The 20236-nt window shown below is 45.6% G+C and overlaps 2 protein-coding genes across 2 annotated transcripts in view; one reads left to right on the forward strand and one right to left on the reverse strand.

Moving 5' to 3' along the window:
* Positions 1-1756, forward strand: part of GATB (glutamyl-tRNA amidotransferase subunit B) — a 38697-nt gene extending 36941 nt beyond the window's left edge. Inside the window, exon 13 of the mRNA XM_026041631.1 lies at positions 330-1756. Coding sequence (XP_025897416.1) covers positions 330-461 — 132 coding nt within the window. The 3' untranslated portion in view covers positions 462-1756. The remainder of the gene's footprint in view (positions 1-329) is intronic.
* A 6510-nt stretch (positions 1757-8266) lies between these two features.
* FAM160A1 (family with sequence similarity 160 member A1) overlaps positions 8267-20236 on the reverse strand; it is a 50992-nt gene continuing 39022 nt past the window's right edge. Inside the window, exons 7-12 of the mRNA XM_026041702.1 lie at positions 19364-19443; positions 17722-17909; positions 16182-17222; positions 13140-13318; positions 12696-12834; positions 8267-8723 (exon numbers count right to left, since the gene is read on the reverse strand). Coding sequence (XP_025897487.1) covers positions 8473-8723; positions 12696-12834; positions 13140-13318; positions 16182-17222; positions 17722-17909; positions 19364-19443 — 1878 coding nt within the window. The 3' untranslated portion in view covers positions 8267-8472. The remainder of the gene's footprint in view (positions 8724-12695; positions 12835-13139; positions 13319-16181; positions 17223-17721; positions 17910-19363; positions 19444-20236) is intronic.

Consider the following 20236-nt stretch of genomic DNA (forward strand, 5'->3'; position numbering starts at 1 on the left):
AGTGCAGTTCTCTGGCTGTTTTCCAGGGAGTCACTCTYAAACTTTCAGAAACTGTTTAAATCCAAAAATGTTTTCTTGACTTTTTCAATAAAAGCAAATCTCTTTATTAGTTGTAAGCCCTGCTGCTGGAGAGAGTTGCATGTTGTCCCATGGGAGCAGAGTAGAAATTGCACAAACCTTTGCACAGAATTGAAGGCAGTTCTTATAAATAGTAACCCCAAACATGCTCTTCTACAACTGATGTCCAAAAATATTCCTACAGAGACTGGAGCTGAGCATGAGGGGGTCCGTTCTTCTCCTAACAATGGTGTCTCTCTCTTGCTTTACAGGTTATGGCAATAAAAGCAGGAAATCAGAAAGTCCTCAATAAGTTAATTGGACTGGTTCAAAGAGCAACGCGAGGCCGATCCAACCCGGTTCTGGTGAAGCAAATCCTGGAGAAGAAGCTACAGTCAGAATAACTTCATGGAGTAACTGCCTACAGACAGTACCAGTCAGCTTCCCTCGTTCCGGTCCCATTCTCTTCGCTGCAAATGAACTAGGACTTGGCATGAAACAGGATTATTTTCTCCACATTGGATATACTTCAAAGAGGAGTTTTAAGTTTACATTAAGTTCTAGCCTTCGCTGGATGCATCAGCCAAAGGCAGGACAAAAAATGAAGAAGGGTTTGGAGCAAGATAGCGGCTGCTATGGCCGGGCTTTTCTGTCCCCTCGATGGTGGGTGCCCAGAAACGCGGCCCCCGGCGACAGCTTCCTGGCGAGCCTGTGAGTGGGCTCAGAGCTTACGTGGTGCTGGTGAGTGGTGTCACCAAGCAAGGGCCAGCCCAGCCTCTCCAGCTTCCTGCAAGGGAAAGCCACACATCTTCACTCGAGGGATGGTGAAACCTAGTGCTGTTCACTAACACCTCGCTAATAAATGAGTATGCTGAGTAAAGGAGTAAAGAAGGCCCAGCTGTAATTAAAAATGGTTGCATGTGCAGAAGGGAAAAAGGACAGAGTCCTCCACTGTCTCCTGCTTTCTCGCAAAGACGGGAAAAGGACAAGGTCAGGGGCTGCTTAAATATGTTCCTGAGATTAATGCCACAAGGTGCAAGTGCCCATCCAAGGCTTAGGTTGACCAAGACTTCGATGGCCTTTGGATAGACACGTTTCGGAGATTTATGTTCAGCTCCACAGCAGCCCCAGCTCAGAGGGCAGGGGCCCCAGCTCTCTCAAGGACACTGCTGTACAAATGGGTTTCAGAGTTGGAGGTTAGATTCCAGTTCAGAAAACAGGCAAGGAAACCCTGCAGTTTTCAAATACATTTAATGAGTAAAAGGTATACCCATAATAACATAAAAATAACTTACAATTAAAAAGTTTTACAGCTGACAAAAAGCAGTAACATGGTGAAATTTCTCCACTGTTTGAATCAAAAACTTTGACCATTAAAAAAAAAAGTTTCATTTAATCTGACATCCATACAAAGGCTTTTTCTATCACTTGTCATGTCATGAGCAAACATGTCATGAGCAAAAAGTAACATTGTCTTTCACCCAGTGCTACCCATTTTGTTCCATTAGGTACATTTTCAGTCAATAGAAGCTTTAGAGTGCTCAGTGAACATTAAGTTTCAGACCTGGAATTCTGTTCAATACTTGCCGTGGCAAAAAGAAAACCAAAAGGCACAAGGACTCCTGCGTGAAGCCTCAAATCCTATTTGGACAGCACTCCTGTAACATCGTTCCCCAAGGTGCTCCTCCAAGGTTAGTGCTTTTTGTTGTGCAGCTGGCACTGCTGTGCTCGGTTTACCTCTATTGTTGGGGTTAAAAACCTCACAGCAATGAATTTGGAATAATAATAATTAATCTTCATTTAAAAGCAAGAAAGATCTCCTGTACTGTAGCATGGCTACTGCTCATAAATGTATTTTTCATGTCTACTTCTCAGACACTTCTTTCCCTATGTAATTACACTTTGCTAATACAGTACAAAATCTGTTAAAAATTATAAGCCAAGTTCTATGTGTAACCTTTGAGTGAGTTTACTGTAAATCTCAATCTATTCTCACCTCCACCTGCCAGACAATGAAGAGCAAGATAAAGAAGAATAATTGTAATAATCTTCACCTATGAGAGAAAGGAAAAAGTAGCTAGAGTCTCTACATTTTGAGTTATGAGGCAGGCATTGCCAAATTTTGAACATTTTTTGCAGACACAGACACACACACGCCACACRCACACAGAGTAAATACTCTTTAAATACTCTTTTTCCTGATGACCAGAAAGTGTTTTGGATGAGCCACTTGAGGGCTGTGGGGCCAGYAGCCAGGCCCCGCGCTCCCTACACACAGCAACACAAGCCCTTTTGCTTGGCCAAGGCGCCTCCAACTGCAGCCAACTCAAGCTGCCATCGTCTTCTTTTCTTCCTCTGTACTAAATGRTGCTGAGGGCAAATTCTAAGTGCTCTTCAGTTGAGCTCCATCCTCCGTCTAAGAGCTTTTGTTCTCCTTTGCTTAGCAAAGGGTGCCTATCCAGTCACCTGGACAGCATGTAARTGACAGCAGTGGCCTCAAGAAATTTAATACCTGCTGGAGTAAAGACCAATACCAAAATAAATGCAAGGTAAGTGGGGCCAGTAAAAGAAAATGCAAGAAGGTGCCTGGGAAGCTCCAGCAAGAGGCCCCTCTAAGGGTGGTTACCCCAAGGCTGCACCCTTGGGATTTAATACTGACACTGCCCCTAGCTATCAAGTTTTCCTCAGTGCCAGCAGTGCTCCCCACTCCCACTGGCGCCATCGGAGCAACAGCACGAGGCAGGGTGAATCAAGGACAGTTTCATGYGGATTCTGAGCAGCAAGCATCCACAGCGGGCCGAGGAGAATGCTTACAAATTAGAAGTTGACACCAGACACCGTCATGACAATCTCATCTGCTCGTTGATGGAAGTCCTTTAATAGGTCACTCCTGAGGCAGCGCGACGATACTTTCCAGCCTGCGTAGGAATGGAGGATCCCAAAGAGAACAACGTCGGCAAAAAAAAGACGTGGGCAGTGCTGAACTAGTGAAGAAAGAATCTCTAGCGCTCAGCCTTGGCTGCAGAGTTTAATTTTAACTGCATTAAAAATAGAAATGTATGATAGGAACCTTCACCAAAAATGTATGGYGAGTGCACCGCTCTCACGCTGCGCTCCCGCGCGCCGCTCGCCCCTGCACGGAGGGTGCCCGCCCCTCACCTCAGCGGCACCGGCGCCCAGCGCTCGCTGCGCTGCGGGTTTCTCGTAAGGAAAAACACACTGGGGTTTCACTCAACTTTCTATTTGCACACTGCATGAGGGAGAAGATGGAAGTGCTGTTCTGCCCTTGTTGCTGCACCTTCCTTGCAAATTCTGTTTCCAAATACTCAGGATTCACTGTATATTCTGCCTCACATAAGGACAATAAAAGACCAAGTTAGAGCAGCTAGAAGGTCAAGATTTTCCTCTTCACGTAGAGCAGARGCTTACCTGGATTGTGGTGACTGTTCAGTGCAAGTCCTCCCCAAGCCACAAACTTGAACATAATATRGAGAGGATTCTGTTGTTACACAGTGAGAGGAAGACAAAAAAAGTACAAAAGGCAGAACTGTCAAGACCTGTGACTGGCTGTGCCTTTATCTGCCCCTTGGAATGGTGAATTTAAGCTCTGCTGCCCTCCAGAAACGCTCCAGGCCCAAGCGAGATGGGAAAGCAGGGATGGGGGCAGTAGGACTCCCCCTTTCCCTGCTCCAGCGCCTCACAGATCGGGCAGTGCAGCCTCAGCACGGCTGGTTTTAGCTCTGAGCCACACTTGGAGGCCAAGGAATAGCCCARGAGGCCCGAGCGGGGTGAGCGGAGCTGCTGCCTCCTCTGCAGAGGAGCAGCCAGAGAATCCGAGCGCCGGCAACACTGACGCAGCAGCGCTGAGCAACAGGCACTTTGCTTGCTCTGCATTTAACTCATCCACATTATTTTTGGTCTAAATCCAAGCTAATTATTTCTAAAATAGGCTGCAATACAATACAGCTGCTACAGGGCTGGCTTCATCCGGAATGAAAGTTTGCAGGTAGGTAGTTTGCAGCATCTGACGTCTGCGGGCGCCCTGCTGCAGATCCAGCCAAAGTGACTTGGTTGCAAACTGCAGCCCTTGCACAAAAGTCCCATCAGGGCTTCTAGCCCAGAGACTTCAGTCTTAATTTAATCCAGCTGCCACACACACACACAMAAAAAACATTATAACCAATGAACAAAAAGAAGATTTGCACAGTCAGCAAGAGTCCCTCCAAGTACCTACATATTTGAGGCTGCAAGTAATGCTTCTATTCATAAATAAGAGGCTTCCAGCTGAGCACATAACAACTGGAATAGACTGATGCTAGAGCACAACATGCTTAGAAAAGCCGAGGCCCCTGAAAAAAATGAAGTACATCCAGTCAGAGCTGAGCTTCCACAGCGAGCAGAGCCGCCACTCGGGCTGCCTCTGGGCCAGGGCCGGCCCTGCCAGCTGCATTTGGGCAAAGGCACCTTAGCAGGGAGCCCCTGCGCGGCTCCGCACGGCTCCCAGCCCAAGCAGTGCGTGGCAGCCGCGCCGTGCCGCGCGGCTCTGCGAGCTCTGCCRTGAGCGCTTCCTTGCCGCGACGGGGCCCTGCTATGTTGCAGGGGCAGGAGGCAAAGTTCTCGCTGCGTTTCACATGGATGCAGGTGCCCCCTGCTAATCTGGGGCATGGTGCCTTTGGTTTGCTCATTAATGTGAGCAGCCTGAGCGTCATGCAAGCTGTTTCTGCTGATAAAGCTCAAAGGTGCAAGGAGGAACATAACCATAATTATCTAAATCAGATCTGGACACAGCAACGACGTTACTGCACCGTGCCAGAGCCTGCCGAGTTAAAAGAAGGAAGAAGCCCTCAGTATTCAGCTCCTAACTCCAGATGCAGTTTAACTGTTACAAATGTAATTGGAGCCTTCATAAAAACTGCAGGCATGACATAGCAATTTCAGTAAATACAGCACAGTAAATTGCTTATTAAATCACACTGCCCTCCAACAGGAGCTGTGGCTACAAATTCAAATGATAAATTATGTCATTTTATTTACTGTAACTGCTCCAAATCAGACAGCTTCTATCCTTTTCTTCCCAACCCTGAGACCTCACAGCTTCCTGAAGGAGCTGAAACCACCTTGCCGAGCAGGAAGGCTCGAGGGGCAGCGCTTACGGCAGCGTGGGGCAGCACGGCAGGCATGGSCAGTACAGACGCGCTCCGCATGCACTGCCTGCTCTGCTCCCTGTTCCCACCTGTACACAGGGCTGCTCCCATGCCCTGGGGGCCAGCCCCAGCACCAGGCTTGCTCTGCCTTTTATTTATTATTATTTTTTAAAAAACATCAAAGTCAACTCTAGCAAGGCCCRGCAGCGCAACACGACACAAATCAGACCTTTTTTCAAAGTGACAAATGCCAATGATCAGCACACGCAAAGCGTGACAATAAAGCTGCCCAGTCCCCTGGATGAGCCAACACAACCCATATGCCTGCGTGTGCTGGGACCATCCTGCAGCACAGCTGGAGAGACCTCACCCGCAAAGGAGAACCACTACAACTGCTTTAAGATACAGCGTACTCACTTAGTAGAGATACTGCAACAAACACCTGGCAGCAGTTGTTGCAAAGATCCTTGCTAGAGCAGAAAGAAATGTGTCTTTCACAGTTTGAACCATAGAGCAAGAGCCTGAAAATTAACGCTAGTTTCCCTGAGCTGCTTCGTGCAGCYTTTGAAACAGATGTGCCAAGGCAAAGAAGGAAGCCTTGGCTTCCTCTCCACCCTTGGAAAGGGCAACATGGCTGCAGGGCCAAGCTTGGGGATAACATGTTGGCAGGAGGCACCATAAGCCATGGGGGGAAGGGGCTTCCTAAGCAGGCACTGGGCTGGCCAGCRTCATGCACACAGAGCAGCCTGCCTTAACAAGCCCGCTGAGCTGAGCACTGCCCTGAGCTGGCGCATTTGCTAGAAGCACCACTTAAAATTAACAGTCCTCAAAGATATCACTCCTACCCACAAATAGAGATTCTTATTTCAGAATAAAAGCAAGGAAAGGGAGCGTTCATAAAGTTTACTGCACTGAGTTCTGGTCTGCAGACTTCTTCCCCCTTCTTTTAACATCCTCTATAAGAAAGTTCTGTAAAAAAAAAAAGTGACACAACTTTAGTACTTGATTCCAAATCATTACAAGTTACCTGATCACAGGCATTGGGAAGCTTCTCTCTTGCTTACATAAAGCTCCTGCTAACAGTGGTGAGGCGCACGGGAAGCGCTGCCCCTACCTACRTGAGGCTGCCACCACCCCGTGCACACAAGACACAACTGAAGCCCTTCAGGTAAGACTGGGCAGCTTGGCTTGAAATAAGAGGGGAGAAGAACCTGACATTTCCTAGGACAAGAGAAGAAAAGTTAGTCTGTTCAAAAAAAAAAAAAAAAAAACCCAAAAAACACACACACACACAACCCACAAGAGCTCTCTTAAACCCAGATAAGCAAGATTCAAGAAAACCCCTACAGCTAGTTTCCCAGGAAGCTTGTGAAGTACGCTGAAGGGCCATAAGGAGGTCAGATGATGATTTACAAGGTGGGGATGCAAAGGTGAACTGTTGCCTAGAAAAGAGAGTAGTTAGAAGGGAAAGAGAAGCAACGAGTTGGCTGGAAAGCAATGCGAGGGTCACAGCCAACGATGGAGGTGGCAGATGTGGCTCTGTGCAGCAGACAGGTGAAGAGAGATTCAGAGAAGCTCTGGAGGCGATTTGCTTAGAGCTGCGCCTGGGGATTTCTCCCTGGCGCAGCCTACAGCTGTCTGACACACTGAATACTTCTCACAGCTTGGAGATGAAAGGTGCAACTTTTCAGAAGCATCTAAAGGATTCAGGAGTCTAAATTGCACTGCAAGTTCCATAGAAACATGGCCTGAAATTAATTAGACACTGTGGGGAGGGGGTTAATCAGGCGGCATTACCTGTTCAACCTCTGAGAAAGTGCATTTGAAACTAGGGACGTGGTTAATTTGAGCACCCAGCATTACGGATTTACAGCTAGCAGRAGCACTAATTTATGGAAATGTTATTTCTGCCTTCCATTTCTTTAAATTTCCAGGGGTTGCTGCTGCTTCTTTTCCTAGACAAAGGGGTTTATGGCTTTCTTGAACTAAACCCCTCTGTATGTAGCGACAAGTAGAGCACACTGGAAGCACAATTATGCTGCTGAGATAAGATGAAATGCGGCAGTGATGCCCCAATTCATCACGTTTGGGTTCGTCTAATGAAGCCCATTACTCACGGAGGAGAATTTTCTCAAGCAGTTAGTCACCAGCAGACAGTTTTCTCTGGCACTGCTCCGCTTTCTGCAGCTGGTGAAGAGTCCGGTCTTCCCCTCACCATCCCAAAAGTGCAATATTAGGAAAAGCCAACACCTAATTTGGAAGTAAACAAACAGTATTTAACTTTCCCCTTAACCATTAAAAAAAAAAGAGCTTTCCAGAGCAAGCCAACCTTTTTCATTAAAAAGCTGACAAAAACAGCCTGCTGTCCTTTTAATACTATTGAAAGATACCGAGTACCTTTCTTTAGCTTATTAAAATAAGCATAAAAATAGACTACGCATTAATTACAGCTTGCATAGAAACATTTTGTTTTGTACTTTGTGCAAATCTGACTAAATAAGGCTTGCTGGAGGGTTTAGGTAGCAGTGTAGTAGTTATCAAAGAATGCTGAGAAACTGCAAGGAAAATTCCAGGCAGTCTGCAATCCACATCCACTTACACAGTTCATTTGACTTCAAAGACCAACAGCTGAGCGCTGCAGATCTCTCTGCAACATAAGGCAACGTGGTATGTGTTGGGTCCAGCACCTGCTTGCAGCTAGTCAGGGGTTTAACACACATAAGACCACTTGAATTCAAAAACAAGAAGTTAGAAAGGGCTGCAGAGGTGGACGGGTAGGAAGCCTTGTTTCAAGGAAAAAGGATGGGAGAAGGACRAAGAGGTGGAGAAGCACAACCCTTCCCACCTGCAGGGGCTTCGGGCAGGCCTTGTTTGCATTGCCCTGCCTGAAGCTTGCCCCTGGGCAAAGCTTTCCCAGAGCAAAGCGCCTTGGAGCAGGCTGGTAAAACAGCCTATCTGCACGGGGAAGGACAAAGCATTGGCTCCTCTCATGCAGCCCACAAAATCTGTGACACTAAGGAAGGGTGGCTGGGTAAAAAGTGAACTAGGAAGCTGCAACATCAGCAGGATCAGAAATATCTCAAATTTAAGTTACGGAGCACAGAGGGAAATAAGGCCTAATGTAAGATACCACAGAGTAACATCCTGCCTCTTTCTTCCCCTCCAAATCAAGTATTTTCAGGAAATATGCAAGTACAGCCTTCTTTTGTAAGCAGCTTTGCATTAAAACCCTGTTTAAAAGCTTTTTAAAAACACATTTGAAAAAAAGACGCTAATAATAATCCTCAATGTCCCCCAATATTTTGTAACATAAAATGGAATGTTCCTGTGCCAGCGCCGCCAGCTCCTTCAGGAACTCCGGGAAAAGGGCAGCTGCGAGGACGGCATTCCTCACGTGCGCAGGGAGGCTGGGAAGAGCCAGGCCCTTCTTTCCTTTCTGTCCCAGGAAGGGCTGCAGTACGGCCGGAGAAACGTCGGAGAGGCTCCTGCCCCTGCCCGTGCTGCTCTCGTGCTGGACGTTACCTGCGGCCAGGAGCAGAGGGAGAAGAGGCTCAAGGCGCGGCGCACGCGGGGGCGGCACCGCAGGGCTCCRAGCCGCGCTCTGCAGCTCCCCGACAGCGCCGCGAGCTGCTCCGCRAACCCAGCGTTTTCAAGTTCTGTGTGGTCCGATCTGGCTGTATTTTTTATTACCCATCTTTTCCTAGGATATGTATTATTCAATTCCAGCTCTGATGAAAGAAATACGTGGGCAGTCGAGGAGTCATGGGAAAGAATAGTGTGGATTAACTTTAGGAAATGGGAGTCAGATAATATCTACCATCTAAACCCAGCATGGTTTTCTCAATTCAAAATGATACTGCGTTCTAGCCCTCCCTGGATCAAAGTGGTCTTCATTTTTCTCTCTCCTTCTCCCTCCTGCCCTCCATTAATCATTGTGTAAATACATTTAAAGCCTGAGCTAGCAAACTATCATGAGAATTCAAGATTGCAACTACGGGAAAAACTCCTTGAAAATTTTGACTTTTCTACAGCACTRGTCCCTGCCAACTTTAACTACTTGTCATCATGAAAAAGTCTAAAAAAAAGTAGAAGGCACCACGTGTTCTCCACAGCACAGACCGCTACATGATCTCTCTTGCCAGAGTTGAGAGGCTCAGGCAGGGCTCAAGCAGCAAAATGTATGGAATGGCAGTGACAGCAGCATTTAAATTTCAATCAATTGCCCCTCGTTTCAACCTGCAGCAGAACTGCAGTTTAATTAAATGAGGAGCTGAGAAGGTGACAAAATTTAATATCCATAGAAAGAGATATTTCTTAACTTCTTTCACCAAAAAAACCCAAAGAATTAACTTGCAGAACTCCCTGCCCAGGGCGACCAGAGGCTTCGTGTGATAAACTTCTGGGCACCTGAAGGTGGCTGGGCACCTCAGCTGGGCACGCAGCTCTCAGAGCAGCGGTGCCAGCTGCRCCTCTGGGGCAGCACCCGGGGCGAGGGCAGCGCAGCAGCGAGACACGGCCCTGGGCGGGCTGTGCTGAGTGCAGCCCAAGGGCGCCTTTCACGAGGTCCCTCCGCAGTGCCCAGGAGCCCCCCGTGCGCCTTCCCACACCAGAAGTGTTTTATCCCTAATCGCCCAGCAGAGATGGAGTTCTCTCAAGTTGCAGGAGACAGCTCCAACTTCAGACTTATCAATCATTCATACTGCTGTTCTACAAACTTCTACCTACTAGACACAGAGTAGGAGAATTTCAGTTCTGGGGAAAAATCTGACTGTGGGAAGAAAAACAACTTAAATTATGAATTACAATGAATAGATGAAGATTCGAGCTTCCCTTGAAGGTTTTTTTTTTTTTCCCTAACACTGTCAAAATGCTTCATAATTATTTTAAATAGTTTAGACAATAAAACCAGAATGTTAGTATGCTGTCAAAGTTAGTTTAGTTTTTGTTTTTAAACTCGTCCTTCCAAAAGGCAAAATTGACAGGTTTCCACAAAAACATTCGATTCTGACTAAACTGCTTTCAAAATACCCAAGAAAAAAGTCTAAAACAACAACAACAAAAGCATCAAACACCCACAGAGAAAGCTTGTCAGGGACCAGAGATTGGATTTTGGCTTTGCTGGAGGCTTGTCCACTTCTTTTTGGGCTCAGGATGCCAACTGAATCACATAGCTGAGAAACTGAGAGACCTGCTACTCGAGGAAGCAGGGTTGCSAGCATGCCCAGGGAAGGGCAGCATCTCCTGAGGGATCTGCATCCACCACCTTTACCTACGTACGCCTAAGCCAAGCTAGGCCTTAAGGGAGCAACACACTACTGCAAGCAGAACATTAATTGCTCATTTCTGCTGAATTTGGAGACCATCACTGCTAAGAGAACGGAAATGCTTTGGGATATTTCTATTTTACATTTATGCCGTACAATAAGCCTGCCTTCCATTTTTCAAGCCCAAATTCTGTAGGAGGCCAGTTATGTTCAAACCTACAGGGAAAACTGATCAGGGTTATTTATCGCTTCCACCAGCAAAAGAACCCCAGAGCACCTTGATATTAGCTGTAACGCAACAACCTTTGGGCATCCTGCAGGCAACCGAGAGGATCCCTCCATTCTGGCTTCATTTACCATTACTGCAGTTGTTCCTGCCTTGCATTTCTTAATTGACTGTGTGTGTGGTGATGGACTAGTGAGGCAGCCCGCCCCAAGAGCGACAATGTGATTGCTGCCTTCGCTAGCCTGGCTCGCAGCCAAAGCTCTAGTTATCCACACATTTATTTACTCCCTACTCACTTGTCACGACGTGCATTTTTTACAGTGCCTTCCACAAAACAGAAGAAAATGTACCAGCAGGGTGACTAAGCAGCCTCTGTTTCCTGTTCTGAAATAATAACCAGTATGACGAGACCTGGCAAATTCTGAAGCACACAAGAACTGATGTAAAATAGGAAATACACATAAATGCCAAAATCACAGACTGTTTTATTTAACTGTGGTATGAGTAACCAGCACTAAAACCTCTGAAGTATAGTGCTTGCGAGCGTACTCAGGTGGATGAATTTCCACTGGGAACACATTACATAAAGTTTTTACTGACACTACCTGAAAGAAAGGACATGAGATGTTGCCTCCTAATCTTGTCTCCCACATCCTAGCTACAATACCTTCTAACTTTAAGGCTCTCTAATCTACGGCACCAGAACGCAGTGCCTGAACCCCTGCCGATATTTGCAATAAACTGCTCGTTTACAGTAGGCACCTTCACAGACTAATTCTTCCACAAGCAGCCYTGGTGAGATGGTAATTTTGCAGAGTAGATGTGCTGCAAGTGTTAGAAACATGCACCATGCTGACTAGAGACTAAGAAAATTATTATACAGAGCCTTGAAAAATGAAAATACAATTAAGAAAAGTTTGTAGAGAATCCTATTTTCCACACCTCTGGAAACTCCCAAGTATCATTATCTGCAGAGAGGTCTGCAGAGYGGGATGGTCACTAGCTATCCCAAACGGTCTATGAGAAGCCTCTCTGCAGACTCTCAAACCCTACAGAGGGACATGTAACRACCGTGGATGACTGTGCTTGTCACATCCCAAGCACCTTAACCATTCTGTGATTTTCAGCGGTGGGAAGTCGCTGGAAAGGCATTGCCAAGGCCGACCGCTCTGCAGCGCAACACCAGAAGAGGGCGAGTTTCCAGGTCAGACCCCCAGCTGCATCTGACAATTCCTCCACTGGCGAGGAAGACTCTCCTGCCTCAGGAGGGTTGTGTATCTGTACCAGGCGCCGCACTGCAGCGCACGGGCAGGTGTAGGGAACGCACTGCAGCGCACGGGCAGGTGTAGGGAACGGCGTGCCAGGGAAGCCCTGCATTACCCAGGTGGGCTGCACGGGGGCTCTCGCTGCAGCCAGGCCCCGCTTGCTCCTCGGCACCCTTGGCTGCCTCCCCTCATGGGTTACCACCTTTCCTGCCTGCACTCAGCACAGCGCGCTCAGCGCTTCCTGGCTCCCACGCGCCTCCCCTAGCAGCAGCCTAATCCATGATCTGAGGCTTTATTCAATTGTTGCAGAAACAAATCCATTCTGGACTTCTATCCTCCCTAGCACTTGCAAATAAAGAACCAATGACTAGCTGAAGGTCAGGCTAAAAATAAAGCAAACTCATGCACATATGCCACCTCACCTCACGCCTTGGAAGCAGGTTTGTTTACTGCCAAACTGACAGGCAGCCAAGCAAGAACTGAGTTTGTTACTCTTTGGACAGGCATTTTCAGGAGCCAAGACCTAATAAAAGCTTCTGAAGAGCAGACAATATCCATCTAGATCCATCTACTGTGGTCTCCTGAGGATCATCAGTTCCAAGCCAAAGTGTGCAGCTGGTTAATGATGTCCGTAAAGCACCCACCACCTATTTATTAGTACAATGCAGGAAACAAGAGCGGAGTGGGTGAGTACTTTCCCGCAGTGCTCCCCTGCACTGTGAGCGTGGGCAATACCTACCTTTGGTCTGCAGTTCTTCAGCTGCATCAGCAGTGTCCACACGAAACAGTAAGTACTGTTGGGCCTGCAGGAGCAGACYCGGGAAGTCCTTTTCGATGGAAGCAAAATGTTCAATTTTACTTTTCACAGATGCCAGCACCTGCCAAAACAACAATAACAATTACTTTTTCTTCCCTCGAGGCCAGTGCAGCCACAGTCTGAATACTCAGGCTTCCTCTAGCTGCATTAGAAGAGGTGTTATGATGAAAGTTATGGTCAGACAGAATTTCCAGTTCTTTGCATAGATATAATTAAAACATCAAAATGAGATGAGAGAGGCTCCCAGACAGGTGGAAAAACAACAGGTAGAACTGAAAACAACTACAGGAAAACCAAATAAAAAAGAAAGCCCAAAAATACTGTTCCAATTCAGAATAAGCATGACTAATGCTTGTGATCAGGTACCTGATAAAGCGACCGGACGCTAGGCTGAAATACCATGTTGGTGTTGAGCAGGAAGGAGCGAAGAAGAGGCTGGGGGTAACTTGCCAGCTGAGTAATAATCCCAATAAGCAGCAAATTTACATGCAGGGAGTTCTCCAGCATGTTCTCCAGCTTCGACAGCACCACGCTGATAAACGGCCCTGCAAGAAAGGAGGAGGAGCCAATGGTTTTGTTTTTCATGGAAGAAAACAAATCTTAAAATCCAAGAAATAAGCATTTAAAAAGAATCGTGATCATCATAACCAGCCACATCTGACCTCCTCCACACCAATTAGAGCCAGCAGGAGGAAAAAATAAAATGTATCTAAACAGACAAAATACACATAACAAAAGGTGTTAAAAGCCATCCAGAGCAAATCCCTTGCCTGGCTTGCCAATGAGCTCTCGTTAGCGGCATGCTAACCGTGCACAAGTACTCTACTCTATTTGTGCAAATAAGGATTTAGCCTAATAGGTTACAGCCTATTCCCCTGCCAGCTAATTGGAGGAATGCAAACAGGAACTGGCCTTTCTACTGTTGCTGTGCCTCGGTTCCCAGGCAAAGCAAATTACAGCTACGCTCCTTGTCTCATCAAAATTGCACTGAAGAGAACACAAAAACCCTCCTTGCAACATAAAAACAAAACCTGTAACTGTTCCCATCTCAACGAAAGCCTGCAAGTCATGCAGAGCAGAGCATGCAAGAACAGATGTACCACAAAATCAGTGGAAGTGGGAGGCTTCATCATACAAATGCCATCACTAAATAATCGCTTTAGTTTGCGTATTCCTTTTGCAGGATCATCACTGAAATATGGAACTATTTACCATGGAAGTGCTCAAGATTAGGAAATCTTTGCCAAGCTAAGCATGACTTTAACCAAAGAACACTGGATATCAGTACATGCTGCTAGACTGCAGAGCAGGGGAGTTACTCAAGACAATCTGTAAAAGGGACCTCATGGCAAATAAAACATTCCCACCATCCCTGACCCAAAGCCAGGCCTACTGTGCCAGCCGGGCGTGGTGTCCCACTCCAGGAGAGGTTATCAAAATGCACACATAAAACCGGCCCCGGAGTGGGCTGGCTTTCTCAGGGCAGCATAAAAATAAAAATCCAGGCAACTGACTACAGCTGTAAGGAAATGGATAAACAGATCKGAAGCCAAAAAAAAGGTTCCTTTCCCATCTATGTAACTCCATTTGTCTAGATTGCACTGCACTGAGTCATTCAAAAAAATAAAATGATAAAAAAGGGAGTTTGATGCACTGAATTTCTGCTGCTGAACATCACATTCTTCCTTGTTCAGGAGGAAATAGGAATGGTTGGGTTTAATGGTTTAAAATAGACATGGGGACCAGGATTAAATCCATATATTAACATTTTCCTCACAGACTCAGAGCTGAACACCAGCAWCTTTGTGCTGCTGAGACCTACCGGGGGCAGACACCTCTACCTGGTTACTTGAGTCTGTATGAAGAAACCCCATCCCATGACAATATCCCAAAATAATAAAAGCAGCAGAAAATCCTAATTCTGTATGTCTATATACATAATACAGCACTTYAAATCACATGTCCTTGCATTTCAATGAAATTGCAGTCTCACATTTCCAAGGCATTTTTAGGAGCATTTCCTTACTGGCAGTCACTAAGAGAGCCATTAAAGAAAGGTAAGGAGCCAAAGAGCCAAGTGTGTGGTAGGGAACAGACAGCAAGGCCAGAGGTCTTTTTAGTTTTGTTTTCAGGAACAAGTGGGAGGAAGGTACTGGATGACGAATGAGAGAGTCAGGAACAATATTATTTGAGCTACATTTGACAGCAAGTAATRGGAAACAAAAAAGATTGAATGCAATTAGCTTTTCTTACAAGGAAGTTCCATCTGCATGTGAGGAAGAACTTCTTTACTGTGAGGGTGACAGAGCCCTGGCACAGGCTGCCCAGGGAGGTTGTGGAGTCTCCTTCTCTGGAGGTCTGCCAAACCCACCTGGATGCCGCCCTGTGCTCCATGCTCTCGGTAATCCTACTGGAGCAGGGTTGGACTAGATGATCTCTAGAGGTCCCTTCCAACCTCRGCCAGACTGTGAGTCTATCGAATTACCATCACAGCAAAAGCAGGAAATGGATTGGAAAACCAGGTTGAGTTTGTCAAATACTGAAGAGAAAGTGGGCTAGAAAGGACTGCCTTCTAGTGGATAAAAGTGAATGTTTCCCCTTGGCTCCCAAATGACATAGAAGTCGGCTAGTAGAGGGTATGCTTGGCACTGGAAAATCCAGACGCATCTTTTATTTGCATTACTGTGCTCTAACTAAAGACATACAACTTGCACTGCAAGGAGCTGTACAAATGCAGATCAAAAATATATCTCTGCTCCGAGCAGTACTCCTTAAATGCTCCAATGAATGGGCAGTCCAGAGACCAGGCTAAGCCGTGTCTGGCACAGGGCAGCCCAGAGACCAGGCTAAGCCGTGTCTGGCACAAGGCAGCAGAATGTGCAGGGGTGAGGGTGGCCCTGCCCCAAGCAGCGCTAGCAGGACAGGCCGACCCAACGTGGCTCCAGTGCTGCCACCTCCTGCTGGAACATGAAATAGCAGAGAGAAAGGAATGGCAACATACCCTTAGCACCTGTGCTTTTTAAAAGCACAAGTATTTCTGAGGTAACCTGGGTAGAACAGGCAGTCCCTTCCCCGTTCAATAGAGAACTTTTCTCCTAGGATGATGGAGGTTGCCATAGGAGCAACGTAATCTCATTTCAATATTTTAAACAATTAGAAAAGAAAAAGAGGCCAAAAAAACCTGTGCAGCCATCACATGCTGCAACTCCACTGATAACTCATCTTTTACGTTCCATCTCTTGCATCCTCCTTGGGGCAGCCTCAGCTACATGGGCTACACCCTGTTTAGTGCCAGAACTGCTTCTTGCTCTAAGTTTGTGAATTGTGTTGCACAGGGGGATTTTCTTGGCCACCTTTCACCTCCAGACCTTGATATTTGTTACATATGTAACTAAAAGAACATTCCACCTGTAAAGGGTGTGCTCTGGCTCCTGGCAGCATGCTTGGGAAAGAAATCCTCCTTCGGTCCAGAGGGAGATGACAGGCTTTCTGCAGAAGGGGTGTCTGCAGAGAAATTCTCAAAGTCCTCCTCCTCTTCTACTGGGGACACAGGGCCAGGAGCGCCCAGCTTCTGTTCCTCCAAGCTCACACTGCTTGGATCCAGTTCCTTAATAATTTTGTCATACTGTGCTATGAAATCCTCACCATCTGTGCTCAGCAGTCTCATRTTTAAGTTACGATCTGTCTCCTGAGGAGCAGGCTTCAGCTCCAAGWCTGGCTGCGGATCAACCTCAGTCATTTTCTGGTTTATTTGTTCTTTTGTTATACCTAGAGTCAAGCTTGAATTTCTCTTACTGTCTTCATCCAAGACCATCTCCAGTTGGCTCTTTGCAAGAGGCCCATTGTCAACTGTCTGTTTTTTGACTTGATGATTCCTGGCTACATTTAAAGCTGTCKTCTCAGAGTTGTCATCTTCTTGAGTATCCTTCTGGGCACATAATCTGTAAACCATAACATCATCTTGAAAGTCTGAATCCTCTATGTAAGATCCTTTGATGAGCATGATAGCATTTTTCTTCATCTCTTGAATGTGTTTGGGTGGGTCTGCAGGTACCTGCATTTCTGTGCTTTCCTGATCTTCATACACACGGGGCGAGCTCACATCAGAACCAGCAGATATCCCTGTGTCATAGCTATCATCCCACTCCAGCTCCAGCTGCATCTTCTCACTGAAGGAAGTTAGTTGAGAGGAGCTACACATGCTGGGTGTCCTTTGCTGGAGGTGAAACATGGGATGTTCCACATCTTTATTATTCTCCTCAGCAAGAGTTTGGATAAAAGTGTCTGGATCAGGATTTTCTCCATCATAAAAGGCAGACCAAACCTTGCAGTCTTTCAGACACTGAAGGATGGATTCTTGAGCTTCCCACAGGTACTGCAGATAGCTGATGTCCACTGATCTTCCATATTCCACAATGCAGGTGGATTCAGAAGGATCTCTGCAAAAATCTGTAAGTAAATAACTATTCAGAACATGAAACTATAAAATAACTGAAAAGTTCTCTAGCAAAGCAGTCACTGCGACATGGCGAGTGAAGCCTTTAGCCTCAAACACCCAGTAAGGCAGGAAGATCAAAAGCACAGAGATTARGAGATTTACTCATGAATCACACATGGTTTGTTCTTACTGTAAGATCAGCACTATAATACAGGATTTCTGAGACCAGCCCACACTCAGCTCTTAAAACAACAGTGACCTCTGAGGCAGGAAGAGTAACAGTCGTGTCCCTCTAGATTGCTTCCCTGAATGCGTATTCAACATGGAAAGCTGTAAAATAGAGTTTCAATAGATTTGGACATCTGGAAGGAATTCAGTAAGCTTTCCAGTCCAGCCTAATTGCCCAGTACTTTGCTGCTTTCCATCTTTCCTTCCCTTTTGGCCACCCAAATGAGCTGGTGCCAAACCAAACTCAGGTCAYGATCTGGTGTTTACCTAAGCACTAAATACCTTTAGTTTGTGCTGCCTTTGTCCAGAGGATATAGGCTCTTTCTTGGCTTTCAAGAGTCAAGGTGATCCCAGTGGAGCAGCAGACAGGTGTGAGAGCAAGCAGTTTAGCAGCAGATACTGAGTAACAGTCTCTCTCCTTCACAGCCAATCGCTGGCTGAACATCATGTGGTTACATGGGATCAGATACCTAAAACAGCAGAGCCCGGCATTACTCCATTGACCTTTTATATTAGGGAAAGCAACAAAATACCAAAAATCTTTTCCTTCTGCCTTCTCTTTCTGAATAAAAAGATAAAATTGCTTGACAGTGATCCAAATTCTAAATCTCTCAAGAGCATGAAGCCTTGACTCCTAACAGTGTGAGACGAAGGCTTGATGAGGAAATGTCAAGTAGAACAGATAAATTTGCTGCACCATAATGGGGAAATAAATAATCTTTGGCAGGTCAGAGCAAACCTGTTGTAAGAGATGAGGGAAGAATAGGATGTGCACGTATCTAAGACTAGCAGAGCTGTGTGGTCCAAATACGAACGAGTTACCTCCCTATATAGTTTTTTTTTTTTTTTTCTCTTTCTTCAGAAACTGGAGTAAGTCTGTTTACATGTGCCAGGCAGACAACTAGGAAAACAGAGGGAAGAGTCATCAAGGTGTTGCATTGCAACAGATCAGGAGTGAGCTCCAGGGCACAGCAAGGAAAGGCTGTGGGGACAAGGAGGAACAGAGGAAGCAGATTCTCACATTTATCTTTCTTAGAGCAATACTGGTTAGCAATTTTAAAGCACTTTTAATAAGATCCTGAGTGTTAACTAGACTGATAACTTGCCATTTACAACGGGTTACAAATGTCTCCCTAAGTAAGCAAGCAGGAGACTAAGCACAACATTCAGTGTAGTGTATTGTAGGAAAGCCCTACCACACTTGAGCTCCCAGAGGACCTACCAATGTTCTCAGGCAAAGCAGCCTGAGCTGCAGTGAATCTCACCTTAATGCTCATGGGTAGAGGACAGACAGCTACATGCTTTATGGTGTCAAAGTCTACTTTAGTTCCACTAGTACATCTAAATAAAAATAAATCTAACCTAATATATCCATCAAAAATAGCACCAAGTTATTTTTATGCAACCTATGGAACAGTTAAAATCTAAACCAAAAAATGTATTGAGTAGATTACATAATAATCTATGTTCAAGAGTTTAAGAACTTGAACTTTTCCTGGGTAAGAGAGGAATCGAAGTCAGGAGAAAAAAAAAAAGGTAGAAGCTGTGAAAAAGTAAACAAGTATATTGCTCCATATCACAGCGTACAATACACAGGAGAACACATACAGGAGAGAAGAATTATACATTTAGAACCAGGGAATAAGCAGTCTGGAGGTGATAAATATATTTGTGGCTTGTCTTCTCTCACTTTTATACAAATAAATTGCACAGAAAAATCTGTTGCGCCTGAAGATTGCAGGATGTAAATCACACTACTTCAGGTCTGGTGTACTTTTGTCAGAATCTTAAATGTTCTCATCTCTCCAGCCACTTGGATTTGTCCTCTCGTGGAGAAGTCTCAATGAGTTCTACACTCATAGGCTTTCCAGACACTTCATCTCAGAATTAGGATGGGAAAAGGAAAAATAAGTTTGGGCTTTACCTCAAAACTAGCTGCAACATCACATCTTCACAGTGCAAGCCAATGAGCGTTCTGAACAGAGCCAAAGAGACCACACAGAGCTGGAAAATGATAAACACAGTTAGTTTTTGATCTGGAAATTGTACCTTTCCGATCTTCCCTGCATTCTGCATTACTGAATGGCTCAAGCAGAACAGAGTGCTTTGTAAGACACTGCAAGAATGCTATTTCATTTTGTCAGCACCCCATGGCATTTTATTAAGTTGTCTAGAGCAAGACATACACTGAGTTATATTTCAACCAAGTACATGCAATCCAGAAACTTCCTGTAAAAAAAAAAAAAAAGTCTATTTAAAAATATATGCTTTACAAGGATATTGCAAAGAAACTCCTTACAAGGCTATTAATATTAACTTGTATAGACCTGAAAGCAGCAATTTACCAGTATTTTTTTTCTAATTTAGTAATTTGGTTTAATTCAGCTTGACATGAACTCTGTAACTTGGAAGACGAAGTATTCCATTCTACCTCCGCTATATGATTTGTACMAGCTAAAGGTCTTTTCTGAAAAAAGCCTACAAGCCACCTCAACTTCATCCCAGTCTCTTATTTTATGTGTTAATGGTTAGTGCTCAGCACATGAAGTTGAGAGCTTCTGCACCTCTGTATTTCTGTATCTAAACCTGTGTGTGCTGGGGTAGGTCAGGACTAAACATGTTTACCAGAATTACTCCATATGCCACAGCCCCACTTTACTCAGCCAACCCAGCGACACAAATCACTTCAGTGGCTGGGAACAGCCACAGCCACACAAGACAGAAAGACACAGACAGAAAGACACAGACAGAAAGACACAGACAGAAAGACACAGACAGAAAGACACAGACAGAAAGA

Source organism: Nothoprocta perdicaria, unplaced genomic scaffold (assembly GCF_003342845.1).
Source record: "Nothoprocta perdicaria isolate Ctin4 unplaced genomic scaffold, notPer1 scaffold_29, whole genome shotgun sequence".
NCBI lineage: Eukaryota > Metazoa > Chordata > Aves > Tinamiformes > Tinamidae > Nothoprocta > Nothoprocta perdicaria.